The sequence below is a fragment of the Acanthochromis polyacanthus genome, chromosome 1 (genome assembly GCF_021347895.1).
Source record: "Acanthochromis polyacanthus isolate Apoly-LR-REF ecotype Palm Island chromosome 1, KAUST_Apoly_ChrSc, whole genome shotgun sequence".
In the NCBI taxonomy this organism is placed as follows: domain Eukaryota; kingdom Metazoa; phylum Chordata; class Actinopteri; family Pomacentridae; genus Acanthochromis; species Acanthochromis polyacanthus.
This window is the reverse complement of record NC_067113.1, coordinates 39,125,534-39,139,712: the sequence shown is the minus strand read 5'-3', so window position 1 is coordinate 39,139,712 and position 14,179 is coordinate 39,125,534. Positions and strand designations below refer to the sequence as shown.

The 14,179-nt window shown below is 42.8% G+C and overlaps 1 protein-coding gene across 1 annotated transcript; it reads right to left on the bottom strand.

The window, feature by feature from the left end:
* Positions 1-47: 47 nt before the first annotated feature.
* cct2 (chaperonin containing TCP1, subunit 2 (beta)) lies at positions 48-12,105 on the bottom strand. Its single transcript, XM_051952827.1, has 16 exons — positions 12,015-12,105; positions 10,476-10,550; positions 10,341-10,406; positions 10,058-10,169; positions 9,624-9,700; positions 9,429-9,541; positions 7,224-7,426; positions 7,015-7,115; positions 3,587-3,714; positions 3,215-3,318; positions 2,286-2,405; positions 2,060-2,188; positions 1,550-1,653; positions 1,366-1,465; positions 549-690; positions 48-434 (listed from the first exon to the last, which is right to left on the bottom strand). Exons 1-16 carry the CDS (start codon positions 12,015-12,017, stop codon positions 404-406), a joined length of 1,608 nt encoding a protein of 535 aa, XP_051808787.1. The 5' UTR covers positions 12,018-12,105; the 3' UTR covers positions 48-403.
* Between the last annotated feature and the right edge of the window lie 2,074 nt (positions 12,106-14,179).

Here is a 14,179-nt window from a genome sequence, read left to right as displayed (position 1 = left end):
ATGATTTATCACAGTAAAACAGACACATCAAGAGACAAACCAGCGGATGAGGATTGGTTCTTTAATTTTCAGTAAACAAAAAAAAACTTGCTTTCTTAACGTTGTTGGCAGCACCTAGCGGCTAACGATACCATAACAAGCTGTATCCTCAGCTGATGTTAGTATCTCAAACTCTGACAACACCAAATTTTATGTTGACAAGATTAGCTTCAGTCCTGCTAGCATTAGCGGGGTAGCTGACACTTGCCACGTCTGGTTAGCATTAGCCGGCTAGCCTGTGCAGTGCGTCCACAGTGAGAGTTTAACAGAGAAAAAATGACAGAGGAGCGTTTCTTTGACTTGAACGACACAAGAGGTGATAAATAACAAAACTGATCCCTCCCCGGTTTAACTCGTCCCTCGTCTAGCAGGGGTGGTGGTCGGGGACTCTCTTCCTGTAAGTAAACAAACAAACAACAGTCAGTAAACAATCAGTTGTCAGCCACAGAGGCTGTTGCTATCGTATGTACACCACTGTAAGGATCAGTCATTCATCAGAGTGGACCAACCTTGGAGCAGCTTTGATGATGTTGTCGACTCTCAGGATCATCTCGGCGGCCTCAGAGGCGCTGAGCAGCACTTGACGCTTCACCTGGAACGACTCTGTGATGCCCAGGTCCACCATGTTTCCCACCGAGCCCTCGGACATGTCTGCAGGGAAACACATCCACCATTGATATGATTTAATTAGCAGGTAAACGTGTCAAAACGTGAGTCAAGAAATTAAATATGCTAAGCTGGCTATCATTATTACCAATAGATTAGCTGTTTTTTTTATGAAGGTTGTCTCCGTTTTTTGACTTTAACTGTACAGTTAGCCGTCGTTTTGTGACATTAGTTGTGCAGCCAACACATTCTTAGACTTCAGCTGCATCGAATTACATCTTTTTAGGACTTTAGCCGTGTAATTAGCTTCTACAGTTTTAGCCATGTAGCTAGATTCTCTCAAATACTTCAGCTGTGCAGTTAGCTTCTCTTGATGACTTTAGCCATGTAGTTAGATTCTCTCAATGACTTTAGCTGTAAAATTAGCTTCTTTCTATGATTTTAGCAATCTAGTTAGCTTCTGTCGATGACTTTAGCCATGTAGCTTTTCAATTACTTTAGCTGTGTAATTAGTTTTACTCAATGACTTTAGCCATGTAGTCAGCTTCTTCTGTATTTTTTTTTTACTGCTTATAGCTGTATTTGAAGGCCAGTATCGGTTTAAGGACAAACTTGGAATGTTGATAGACATCTGAAAGCCATTTATTTAGATAATGTGTTATTGTTTTAGTGAAGTATTTTATAGTTGGTGTTTAGATCTTTAGACTTGTGTCTACTGACTCAGTCCAAAGGTGGTCTTGTTCTCCTGATGTGCAGCTCTCAGCTGAGCCACCAGGTCGGCGCTGTCGTAGCCAGCGTTGTCTGCGATGATGGTCGGCAGCTGTGAAAGAAAAACAACAAAGATGAGATCCACCTACTTCAACATGAAAACTTATCCTTTGAAAACAGAAAACACACTCCTCACCATTCTCAGAGCCTTGGCGAACGACTCCATGGCGACCGCCTCCTTTCCTGGTGTCCTATTGGCCAGATCAGTCACCACCTTTGCCATCAGCATCTCAGAGCAGCCTGAAGAAAAAAAATAATGACAGGAACAAGTTCAGTCATCGAGAAAATCTAACTTCATGGATAAAATCATCGAGAAAAGCTAACTATAGGGATAGTCATAGAAAAGAAGCTAGCTACATGGCTAAAGTCATCGAGAGAAGCTAGCCACATGGCTAAAGTCATCGAGAGAAGCTAGCTACATGGCTAAAGTCATAGAAGCTAACGAAATGGCTAAAGTCATAGAAGAGAAGCTAACTACACCAGTAAGTCAGCGATAGAGGCTAACGACACAGCTAAAATCAGACAGAAGCTAATTATATGGATAATGTCATAGAGAGAAGCTAACTACACGGCTAAAGTCATAGAGAGAAGCTAGAAAAAACAATTTTCATGAGTCTTTTATTGATAAACGGCATCTCGTTCTTACCTCCTCCATAGACGGTCCGAGGTTCCTTCACCGTCTGAGCCAGAACACACAGGGCGTCGTGCAGCGAACGCTCGGCTTCGTCCAGAATCTGCTGAGTCGCTCCTCGAAGGACGACGGTACAGGCCTCACCTGAGGGGGGCGGAGCCAAAGAACAGTTGGGAGTCACACGGAGGAAGCAGGTAACGACCAAACAAAGGGCAATAATTTAGTTTAACGTGCTGGTTACCCATAGCGACGCCAGAGAAGTGGATCAGCGTATCTTCTCCGATCATCACCTCCTCGATCAGCTTACAGTGACCCAGTTTGACCAGCTCAGGATGGTCGAAGGTGGAGGTGATCTCACCGCCTGATCAATACAGAACCATCAATTATGACATTTAACCACCTGAATTTACCCCAGTTATTTAAATATTAACCCAACAGTAATATTAAGTTTTTTAACTAGAGATACAATCTCACAACTACATAAATTAGCTGTTTTAAGTATTGTTTTGTATTTCGTACGTTTTAGTTAAAGCTTAAAGAGATACGACATCAAACTTCAATTATAACTGAAAAAAAATATAAAAAGTGAATATAGATTATTTCAAAACGGTAAACTGTTTGCTTTTTTTTATTCGGAAAACCCCAAATACAGTAAAAACAACAAGTTGCTGATGGGATGCAGATTTACCAATAAATTAACTTTCTATCAGCTTTAAAAACACATTAATCCAAATTTTCAGTGTTTTATCTAATGATAAAATTCAGCATTATGTGTTAGATGTTCTGTTTGTAATGCTTCTTTAATGTGAAAATATGATGTTCAAGCTTAAATATTCTTGCAATAGTTCCGTTGATCAGCTACTAAATTTATCAACTATTTCAGTATTTTTTTTTTTAAATCAAAATCTAAATAAATTCTGTGATTGCAGCTTCTTTAATGTGAAAATTTTCTAGTTTCTCATCCCCTCTGATAATAAACTGAATATCTTTGGACTAAAAAAGCCATTTTTCACATATTCTCAAAAATGAAAATAATTATCACTTGCAGCCCTAAAAAAAACCAAGAATTTTACCCGTTTTATCGCCTTTCAGCTCACATTTCTTGTGCTGTAAACTAAATTTAACAATCACAGTTTTCTGCATCTAATTTATTGCATTATTTGTACGTACCAGTGACCAGAGCGAGACGTTCGACACCAGCGAAGTCGGCGTGTTCGATGGCCATGACTCCAGCCTGAGAGAAGAGCTGCTCTGGGTAGTTGTAGATCAACTGTCTGCGAGGAAACAAAGATAGAAGTTTGAAAACACCAGAAAAAAAGGAATTATAGGGTCAGCCGCTGTTGTTTCTGCACCAGGAAGAACCCAGAGGTTGCAATGTTCAACATGCATTTTTAAAAGGTCTGTTGAAAATAAATGATGTTTTAGAAACAATCTAAGAACTTAGAATTACAGCTGATGTTTTAAAGACACTATTAATACCGAATGTCTTCCTCCAGTTTACTGCCGTCATAAAGACTTCCTGCCACCCGTATTTATTCGTACCTGTTGATGAAGCAGTTGATGCCGTGTTTCAGGATTCGGTCGACCTTCTCCTTCATCTTTTCTTTCTCTGCGAGTTCGATCTCTGCAACCTTTGCTGTCGAGTCGACGCGAACCCTGGAGCCGAAGATCTGACGAAACACAAACCAGAGGTAAACATTTAAACTCTCAGCTGATCCTCCTTTGGGTTGTTTTGTATTCTGAATCATTTCCAGAAATATCAGACATCAGCATCATGACGTGAAGCACGGTGGAGGCAGCATCATGACGTGAAGCACGGTGGAGGCAGCATCATGACGTGAAGCACGGTGGAGGCAGCATCATGACGTGAAGCACGGTGGTGGCAGCATCATGACGTGAAGCACGGTGGAGGCAGCATCATGACGTGAAGCACGGTGGAGGCAGCATCATGACGTGAAGCACGGTGGTGGCAGCATCATGACGTGAAGCACGGTGGAGGCAGCATCATGACGTGAAGCACGGTGGAGGCAGCATCATGACGTGAAGCACGGTGGAGGCAGCATCATGATGACGCACGGTGGTGGCAGCATCATGATGTGAAGCACGGTGGTGGCAGCATCATGATGTGAAGCACGGTGGTGGCAGCATCATGATGAAGCACGGTGGTGGCAGCATCATGATGAAGCACGGTGGTGGCAGCATCATGATGAAGCACGGTGGTGGCAGCATCATGATGAAGCACGGTGGTGGCAACATCATGATGAAGCACGGTGGAGGCAGCATCATGATGAAGCACGGTGGTGGCAACATCATGATGAAGCACGGTGGTGGCAGCATCATGATGAAGCACGGTGGTGGCAGCATCATGATGAAGCACGGTGGTGGCAGCATCATGGTGAAGCACGGTGGTGGCAGCATCATGACGTGAAGCACGGTGGTGGCAGCATCATGACGTGAAGCACGGTGGTGGCAGCATCATGATGTGAAGCACGGTGGTGGCAGCATCATGATGAAGCACGGTGGTGGCAGCATCATGATGAAGCACGGTGGTGGCAGCATCATGATGAAGCACGGTGGTGGCAGCATCATGATGTGAAGCACGGTGGTGGCAGCATCATGATGTGAAGCACGGTGGTGGCAGCATCATGATGTGAAGCACGGTGGAGGCAGCATCATGATGTGAAGCACGGTGGTGGCAGCATCATGATGAAGCACGGTGGTGGCAGCATCATGATGAAGCACGGTGGTGGCAGCATCATGATGAAGCACGGTGGTGGCAGCATCATGATGTGAAGCACGGTGGTGGCAGCATCATGACGTGAAGCACGGTGGTGGCAGCATCATGACGTGAAGCACGGTGGTGGCAGCATCATGACGTGAAGCACGGTGGTGGCAGCATCATGACGTGAAGCACGGTGGTGGCAGCATCATGACGTGAAGCACGGTGGTGGCAGCATCATGACGTGAAGCACGGTGGTGGCAGCATCATGATGAAGCACGGTGGTGGCAGCATCATGATGAAGCACGGTGGTGGCAGCATCATGATGTGAAGCACGGTGGTGGCAGCATCATGATGTGAAGCACGGTGGTGGCAGCATCATGATGTGAAGCACGGTGGAGGCAGCATCATGACGTGAAGCACGGTGGTGGCAGCATCATGACGTGAAGCACGGTGGTGGCAGCATCATGATGAAGCACGGTGGTGGCAGCATCATGATGTGAAGCACGGTGGTGGCAGCATCATGATGTGAAGCACGGTGGTGGCAGCATCATGATGAAGCACAGTGGTGGCAGCATCATGATGTGAAGCACGGTGGTGGCAGCATCATGATGAAGCACAGTGGTGGCAGCATCATGATGTGAAGCACGGTGGTGGCAGCATCATGATGTGAAGCACGGTGGTGGCAGCATCATGATGAAGCACAGTGGTGGCAGCATCATGATGTGAAGCACGGTGGTGGCAGCATCATGATGAAGCACGGTGGTGGCAGCATAATGTGAAGCACGGTGGTGGCAGCATAATGTGAAGCACGGTGGTGGCAGCATCATGATGAAGCACGGTGGTGGCAGCATCATGATGTGAAGCACGGTGGTGGCAGCATCATGATGTGAAGCACGGTGGTGGCAGCATCATGATGTGAAGCACGGTGGTGGCAGCATCATGATGAAGCACAGTGGTGGCAGCATCATGATGTGAAGCACGGTGGTGGCAGCATCATGATGAAGCACGGTGGTGGCAGCATAATGTGAAGCACGGTGGTGGCAGCATCATGATGTGAAGCACAGTGGTGGCAGCATCATGATGACGCACGGTGGTGGCAGCATCATGATGTGAAGCACAGTGGAGGCAGCATCATGATGACGCACGGTGGTGGCAGCATCATGATGTGAAGCACGGTGGTGGCAGCATCATGATGTGAAGCACGGTGGTGGCAGCATCATGATGAAGCACGGTGGTGGCAGCATCATGATGTGAAGCACGGTGGTGGCAGCATCATGATGTGAAGCACGGTGGTGGCAGCATCATGATGAAGCACGGTGGTGGCAGCATCATGATGTGAAGCATGGTGGTGGCAGCATCATGATGTGAAGCATGGTGGTGGCAGCATCATGATGAAGCACAGTGGTGGCAGCATCATGATGTGAAGCACGGTGGTGGCAGCATCATGATGTGAAGCACGGTGGTGGCAGCATCATGATGAAGCACAGTGGTGGCAGCATCATGATGTGAAGCACGGTGGTGGCAGCATCATGATGAAGCACAGTGGTGGCAGCATCATGATGTGAAGCACGGTGGTGGCAGCATCATGATGAAGCACGGTGGTGGCAGCATCATGATGAAGCACGGTGGTGGCAGCATCATGATGTGAAGCACGGTGGTGGCAGCATCATGATGTGAAGCACGGTGGTGGCAGCATCATGATGTGAAGCACGGTGGTGGCAGCATCATGATGTGAAGCACGGTGGTGGCAGCATCATGATGAAGCACAGTGGTGGCAGCATCATGATGTGAAGCACGGTGGTGGCAGCATCATGATGAAGCACGGTGGTGGCAGCATCATGATGTGAAGCACGGTGGTGGCAGCATCATGATGTGAAGCACGGTGGTGGCAGCATCATGATGTGAAGCACGGTGGTGGCAGCATCATGATGTGAAGCACGGTGGTGGCAGCATCATGATGAAGCACAGTGGTGGCAGCATCATGATGTGAAGCACGGTGGTGGCAGCATCATGATGTGAAGCATGGTGGTGGCAGCATCATGATGAAGCACGGTGGTGGCAGCATCATGATGTGAAGCACGGTGGTGGCAGCATCATGATGAAGCATGGTGGTGGCAGCGTCATGATATACACTAAACTTGTACAGAGTAAACAACTGATTGTGTTTTTAAAGATGTTCAGTGTGTAGTATACATGTTAACCAGCAGTAGTATTTTGTGTACTACTACATGTCACTGTGTATTTGTACCTTAATCTTGTCGGTGTCCATGCCAGTGTTGGCGATCAGGATTTTGGCGTTCTCCAGCCTCTTCGGTTGGTTCACTCCGATCTTCTTGTCCAACAGGAAACCTGGATGAAGGAAAACTCAGCATCATTCTCATTCTTACCATCTGATTATTTTTTTCTGTGCTGCAGCCCAACAGCCAATCAGAACCAGCGCCGTTCACATGAGCTCACCTTCGTCCAGGTAGGAGTCGGTCAGGCTGCCGCCCAGCTTCTTGATGATGTGGATGGCCTCCAGGTTCCCGGATCCCTTCAGCCTCATGACGGCGTCCACGGCCAGCTTGGAGAAGTGGTCTTTGTGGTGAGTCAGCAGCTTGGAGGACAGCGTCGTCCTGGCGATGTTCAGCAGGTCCTCTTGGAAACGGGCCGGGTCGTTGCTACGGAGACCAACCAGGAAGTAGCATTAAAATTAAGCCTTTTAGGGTAGAGCTTAAAGCTTCAAAGATCTGATTTGGACAGATTTTAAGTCACTTTCAACATTTAAAGACAATTTAGACAGGCTTTTAGTCATTTTACAATCAGAAGGCCCAAAAATACCTGCAAAGATTGCATACATATCAGAACCAGCAAAAACATTTTATTTCTGGGGAACTGCGCTTGTGTGCCAAAATGGGTCAATAGCACCACCTGGAAAATGTACCTCCAGCTACCAAATTTGGTAGGCATATGAAACACGTAAGGACACACAAAAATGTAATCGACACTAATACCCAAAATCCAACAGGAAGTGGTGTCTAACTAGCCTAGCCGCGCTAGACCCATGTTTCTGAAGGCACAAGGGTCCAGGGCCGCTCGACAGGGAGGGAGGCGAGCTAAAAGGTTGTCTTTCAAATCACTCTGCAGCAATTGGGTAGGTATACAACCAATCAGCGCAACAAATAGGCTGACAGAGTTCCTAGAGCGCCAGCGGATTGTGGCTAAGTCCCGTTAGCTTCCCAACCAGCGGAGCCAACTGGTATATTAACCCTTTAAGCTTCAGTCAATTCCAGCCGTTTTCAGTACAAAAAAATCGCTAATATTCTATTTTTAAATAAAAAAAATTACGAAAAATACAGGGAATATTGGACGCACATCGTGAGGTGCATTTCCTTGAAAACGACCGATTCGTGGATTTTATACCGACTTCAGGACATGTTTTGGACAAAATAGTTTACTGGCTTGTGTCGTCTGGATGTAAAATGTTGGATTATGGCTGTTTTTTGTGGAATCTTTTTTCTGTGTGTAATAATGAACCCAGAAATGTGAGTCGCGCTGTGTGCGTTGAAGCCGTGTATAGAGAACGGATGGATGAATATTCGTTTTTGTCGGACAAATGTGTTTTTCTCACCCGCTGTGGTAATCGCATCTGAAAGTGGTTTATACCGGCGGATTCATGAGAATCTAAGCTTTCCATCGGCGTATAGTGTTTGTATAATCGTGTTTGCAGCCGTCGGACATTCTTGAAATTCTTATGCAAATTAGTAGGTGTACCGCCGGCAGGACACCTACGACGCACTGAAGCGTAAAGGGTTACGGATTTGCCATATCCCGTCGGCATAAGTCCAAATACGTCTTTCTTCTCAATGAAACACTTCAGTGCCGTCCTTTGTTTATCTTTCAAGTTGAATTTTAGCTTCAAATCTTTAAGGGCTGTGGCCAAAGCCGAGTCGAAAGATAACTGTTTATTGTGCGCCGGTTGTTTCTGTCAGAATCGTCACGCCTCTGTCGTCACTTCGTTACGCCCGCCTTCTGACTCTCCACTTCATGGTGATTGGTCCGGCCAGTTTTAGGAGAATCCAACCTCGAGCCTTATGGAGGGTAACTAGACCCACCCTGGCAGAGAATTAAATTCGTTGCCGTGGGTTGTCTAGCGCGGCTAGGCTAGTGTCTAACTGCCCTGTCCATGCTCCAATCTGCCTCAAATTTTACATGTATGATCAGAGTCCTGTCCTAATCACATCCACATCACCTGGTGGACATGTGAGGGATTGCAAGGACATGAGGACTTGATCAATGATACTTGCAGCTTTAATTATCTAGTTTTTCTTTTGTATACTCTGCACCTTTTGCATGAAATATTTGCTTGAACAAGTGGTTCTGAATCTCATAGGGCTTTCTCCTGGTTAAATAAAAGGTTAATAAATACACAAAGAAAAACAAACACTTGCATCATCTTTGCCATCCCAAAACATTCAATAACAGACAGCAGCTTTATTTTATTATATTTCTGATTAATAATTAACCATTTGGAGCAGAAAACATCAGTGATAAAAGGCCTTTGGTTCCCAAAATCAGGCGTTAACGTCAGCAACTGTCGCGTTTTTAAAAGCCGACAATCTTAAAGCAGTCTTGAATGAACTGTCAGGCAAAAAGGAAACTTGTTTGTCTCCAGATTCTCACCTGTGGTCGACGGCTGCCTCCCTCAGAGCCTCTCTGGCCGCCTGAGTCGCCTTCCTCCAGCCAGAGATGATGGTCTGAGGATGGATCTTCTTGGCGATCAGCAGCTCAGCCTCCTGCAACGGGAACAGCGAACGTTTAATGTTCTGCTTCTTCTGCTTCTTGAGAGAGTCTAAAACCTTAAAAACAGATTTTTACCCTCAGCAGCTCAGCAGCCAGAACCGTGACGGAGGTCGTCCCGTCTCCGACTTCATCGTCCTGAACCTTCGACATGTCTGACAACAGAAATAGACGGTTAAATTAAAGTTATAAAATCCACCAAACATGATAAAGTTCCTCCCAAACCTCCTCAGGATCAACTGGTTCATCATCTACTCTAACTTTATGTAATGAAGCAAAGTTCTATCTTCATGCTTTGAATATTTTCAGAGTTCCTTTGTGTCTATATTGGGTTGTTTTGTGTCGCTTCCTGTCACTTTTGTGTCAATTTCTGCTTGGTTTGTGTTTATATCTGGGGTTTTTGTGTCAATTTCTGCTTGTTTTGTATCTATTTCCAGTTGTTTTGAGTCTATTTCGGGATGTTTTGTGTCTATTATTCCTGATCAAACACATGGTCGTTGGTCTTTACTCACCAACCAGGACTTTGGCGGCCGGGTTGTCGACTCCGATGGCCTTCAGGATCGTCGCTCCGTCGTTCGTCACCGTCACCGAACCGCCTTTACCTCCACCGAGGAGAATCTTATCCTGAACAGACGGAAGAAGATTTGATTACAGGATAGATTTTACAGCGTAGATTTCCAACTCTGGTAAAGACGAGTGAAGAAAGGTGATTTTAACTCTTACAAAACGAGATTTGAAGTGTTTTTATTTCATGTTCTCTCTCAAATATTCAACAGGAACCAGTTAAAGTCTCACCATCCCCTTTGGGCCCAGAGTGCTCTTCACCAGGTCCCCGATGGCGATGGCACCGATGAAGGACGACTGCAGAGAAAACACAAAGTTAAACAAACACACAAAAACGTCTCATCCATTTAAAAGAATCAAACCCACCAGGCGAGCCGTCTCAGCTTTCTCTTCATCTGCTCCATGTTTGAAGATGTTGACCGGGGCCATCGATAGGGACGCCTGTAAACAAACAAAACAAACATTTATACACAAAACAAACAACAGCTCACAAATGCACAGATATGAGGTTTATGTTAGTTTTTAGTAATTATAGATGTCTTATGACGAGTTAAATAGCACTTTTTGGAGCTTAAAAGTCAAACTAGAACACATTTTCTGCCTTGACGTCTTCAGATCCTACAACTCATTTGGCTGCTGATGAAGTTTGTTAAACTACAACGACTGCTGCTCAATCAAGAAGCTCTGCAGCGAAATATTCATCATTTTAAAGGTGTTTGGGGACCTTTATGCTCAGCTGGAAAGATTTTTAGACATTTTAGACATTTCTAAAGAAAATTTGGACATATTTGAGTCATTCTGGACATTTTCCAGACAATTATGACAGGTTTTTAGTCATTTTTGACATATTTGATCATTTTGGACATTTTTGAGACAATTCGGACAGATTTTTATTCATTTTTTAGATTCAGATTAAGACATTTAGGACAGATAGGACTGATTTTTTAGTCATTTTTTGATACAATATGGACAGACTTTTAATCATTTTTCAAGATCACTGTCAAGGATTTAGTCATTTTAAAGATTTTGTTAGACAATTTGGACAGGCTTTTAGTCATTTTTGAGAAAATAGGACAGATGGTTATTGTAGACATAATCGAATTTTAGCCAGTTTAAAATTTTAACTGAAATGAGAAATCAACTGCTATATTTGCTGATAGTTTAATATCCGACAGCTAATCGATTAATTGTCACAGCTGTGCTGAGAAACACATTCTGCTGTTAAAATCATCCTTCCCAGACTCTGGGCGTGGATAGAAGTATTTATTCCGAGCCGCCCTGAACGCAGCAGCGGTGCCCCGCCCCTCTTCATCCTGGAAACCGCTAGAAGCTTTTAAAGACTTTAATAGGAAAATATTATAAAAACACAAAAACAGATGAAACCTGCGCTGAGCGGTGAAGTTAGTTTAAAATAAAAGATGTTTGTCGCCTCAATCGTGTTTTCTGTTCGTTACTTTCACGCTAATTATTCACAGATTTCTAAAAAAAAAAAAAGGCTGATTTGTTTCTCTGACAGCCACAAAGCCCCCACTGACAGACTAGCCTAGCGTGCTAACAGGCTAACTAGAAGGAACAAGAACAAACAGACAGCAGCAAAAACACCTATAAAAGATCATTTAACGTTAACTGCAGCAGAAACTACAGCTTTATGACACGGCATAAACAGCGAAACAGACACAATAGAGCCGTTAGCTTAGCCGTTAGCTCATTCTCTGCCCATGTGCTTATTCGCCGGTTAGCGCCGCTAAGCTAACAGGAGGCGAACCAGGCAATAAAAATACGACACGGGATATTTAGCAGTCGTTTAAAAGAGTCTACGGGCGTTCGGACACACTTAGACGTGATGCTTTGGGTTTTAACCGGTTTATCCTTTTAAAATCGCGGAAAATAAAAGCAGAATCTCACCATGATGTCTGTGTTTCAGAGACGCTCACAGAAGAAGGGCTGGACGACGCAGTGACGTAATGACGTAAAAACGTGATGCTGCGTTCAGAGGCGCATCAGGGAAAACACAGAGTCTGATTTTAGAGCCTTTTAGGGTAAAATAATGAAGAGAATTGAAGCAGAGCAGCACGAAGAGGGTTGATTACAGTCAGTTTTACTATTTAATAATGTTTTATAAACTTTAAACACATTCAAGCCCTAAAATGCTCACATTTGTCTCAATTTTTGTATTTTATGTTGACAAAATATGACATGTTGAATATATATCACGTTTTTGTCATTTTTTTTAGTCTAACTGTGGTCGTTTTGTGTCCTGTTTTTGTCGTTTTGTGTCAATTTTTTGTAATTTTTGTCTCATTTTTGTTACTTTTGTTGTTTTATGTGTCATCGTTGTCATTTTGTCTTGTTTTTGTCGTTTCGTGTCTCAATTTTGCTGTGTTGTTTCTCTTTTTTGTGAATTTTTGTCTAGTTTTTGTCATTTTGTGTCTCATTTTTGTCTTTTTGTGTCTCTTTCGTCATTTTTGTCTTGTTTTTTCTTTTTGTGTCTCGTTTTAGTTGTTTTGTTTCTCTTTTTTAAAGATTTTTTGTCTAATATTTATCTTGTTTTTGTTGTTTGTCTCTGTCATTTTTTATCTCCTTTTTGTCGGTTTTATCATTTTGTGTCTCATTTTTGTCACTTTTGTTGTTTTGTGTCTCATACTTTAAACACACATTTAAGATCAAAATTAATCACCTCTGTCTCCAATTTTTTAGCTTTATGTTGACTTATTTTACTCAGTTTGTTTCAAAAACGTCCTGAAAAAGTTCTGTAAAGTCATATTTTTAGGTGAAACGCTCTACTTAAAGGCAGGAAAATTCATTCAGTCGATTTTCTTTTTAAGTAAATGAAAAATGCAATAAATTTAGCGACCCAAACTAAAATATTTCAGTCATTATAACGTTCTGGCTTCACTGCAGCAGGTGACATGTGAGATTACCGAGGTGATAAAAGACATTCAAGATGACAGAGTTTATCAATACATGAATATATTTCTTTTTTAGTCATTTATTGTCATTTCCTCCTCGTCTGGCCCCGCCTCCTTCCCTTCTGATTGGCTGCCTGGACAGGAAGACAGTAGATGTGCATTGGAAACTTCCGGAAGTAGCTGCTGACCCACGGTCTGTGAAGAAAACAGCAGGAAGGAAGTAAAATTATCCTTCAAACTTCTCAAAGAACAAAACATTCATAAAAATCTGACATGTTCGATTTTGTTGTTTTGTGTTGTTTCTTTGTCATTTCTTTTCTAATTGTTGTCATTTTTTGTCTCGTGTCAAAAAATGTTCGTGTCTGTGTCTCGTTTTAGCTAGCTATTTATTACTTTTAGCTAGCTATTCACTACTTTTAGGTAGCAATTTCTTGCTTTTAGGTGGCTATTTTCTACTGAACCTAGCTATTTACAGCTTTTACCGAGCTATTTATTACTTTTCAATAGCTATTTACTACTTTTAGGAAGCTATTTATTGCTTTTAGCTAGCTATTTACTGTTATTAGCTAACTATTTTCTACCTTTAGCTAGCCATTTTTTACTTTTAGCTAACTATTTACTACTTTTAGCTAGCTATTTATTACTTTTAGCAAATATTTATTACTTTTAATGAGCTATTCAATATTTTTCAGTAGCTATTTTTACTTTTAGCTTGCCATTTCTTTACTTTTAGCTAGCTATGTATTACTGTTAACTTGCTATTTATTACTTTTAGGTGGTTTGTTCCTACATTTAGCTTGCTATTTACTAATTTTAGCTAGATATTTATTACTTTTAAATAGCTATTAATTACGTCTAACCAGCTATTTAATTCCTTCAGCTAGATTTTAATTACTTTAGGCTAACTATTTATTACTTTTAGCTAGCTGTTACTTTTAGGTAGTTATTAACTACTTTTAGCTAGCTACTTATTACTTTTAGGTAGCTATATACTACTTTTAGGTAGTTATTCACTACTTTTAGGTAACTGTTACTTTTAGTTAGCTATTTACTACTTTTAGCTAGCTATTTATTTTAAGCTCACTATTATTTTTAATGAGAAAAAACAGCAAATATCTGTTAAATAGTTAGATTGTTTTGGTGAAAAGAGCAAATTATCAT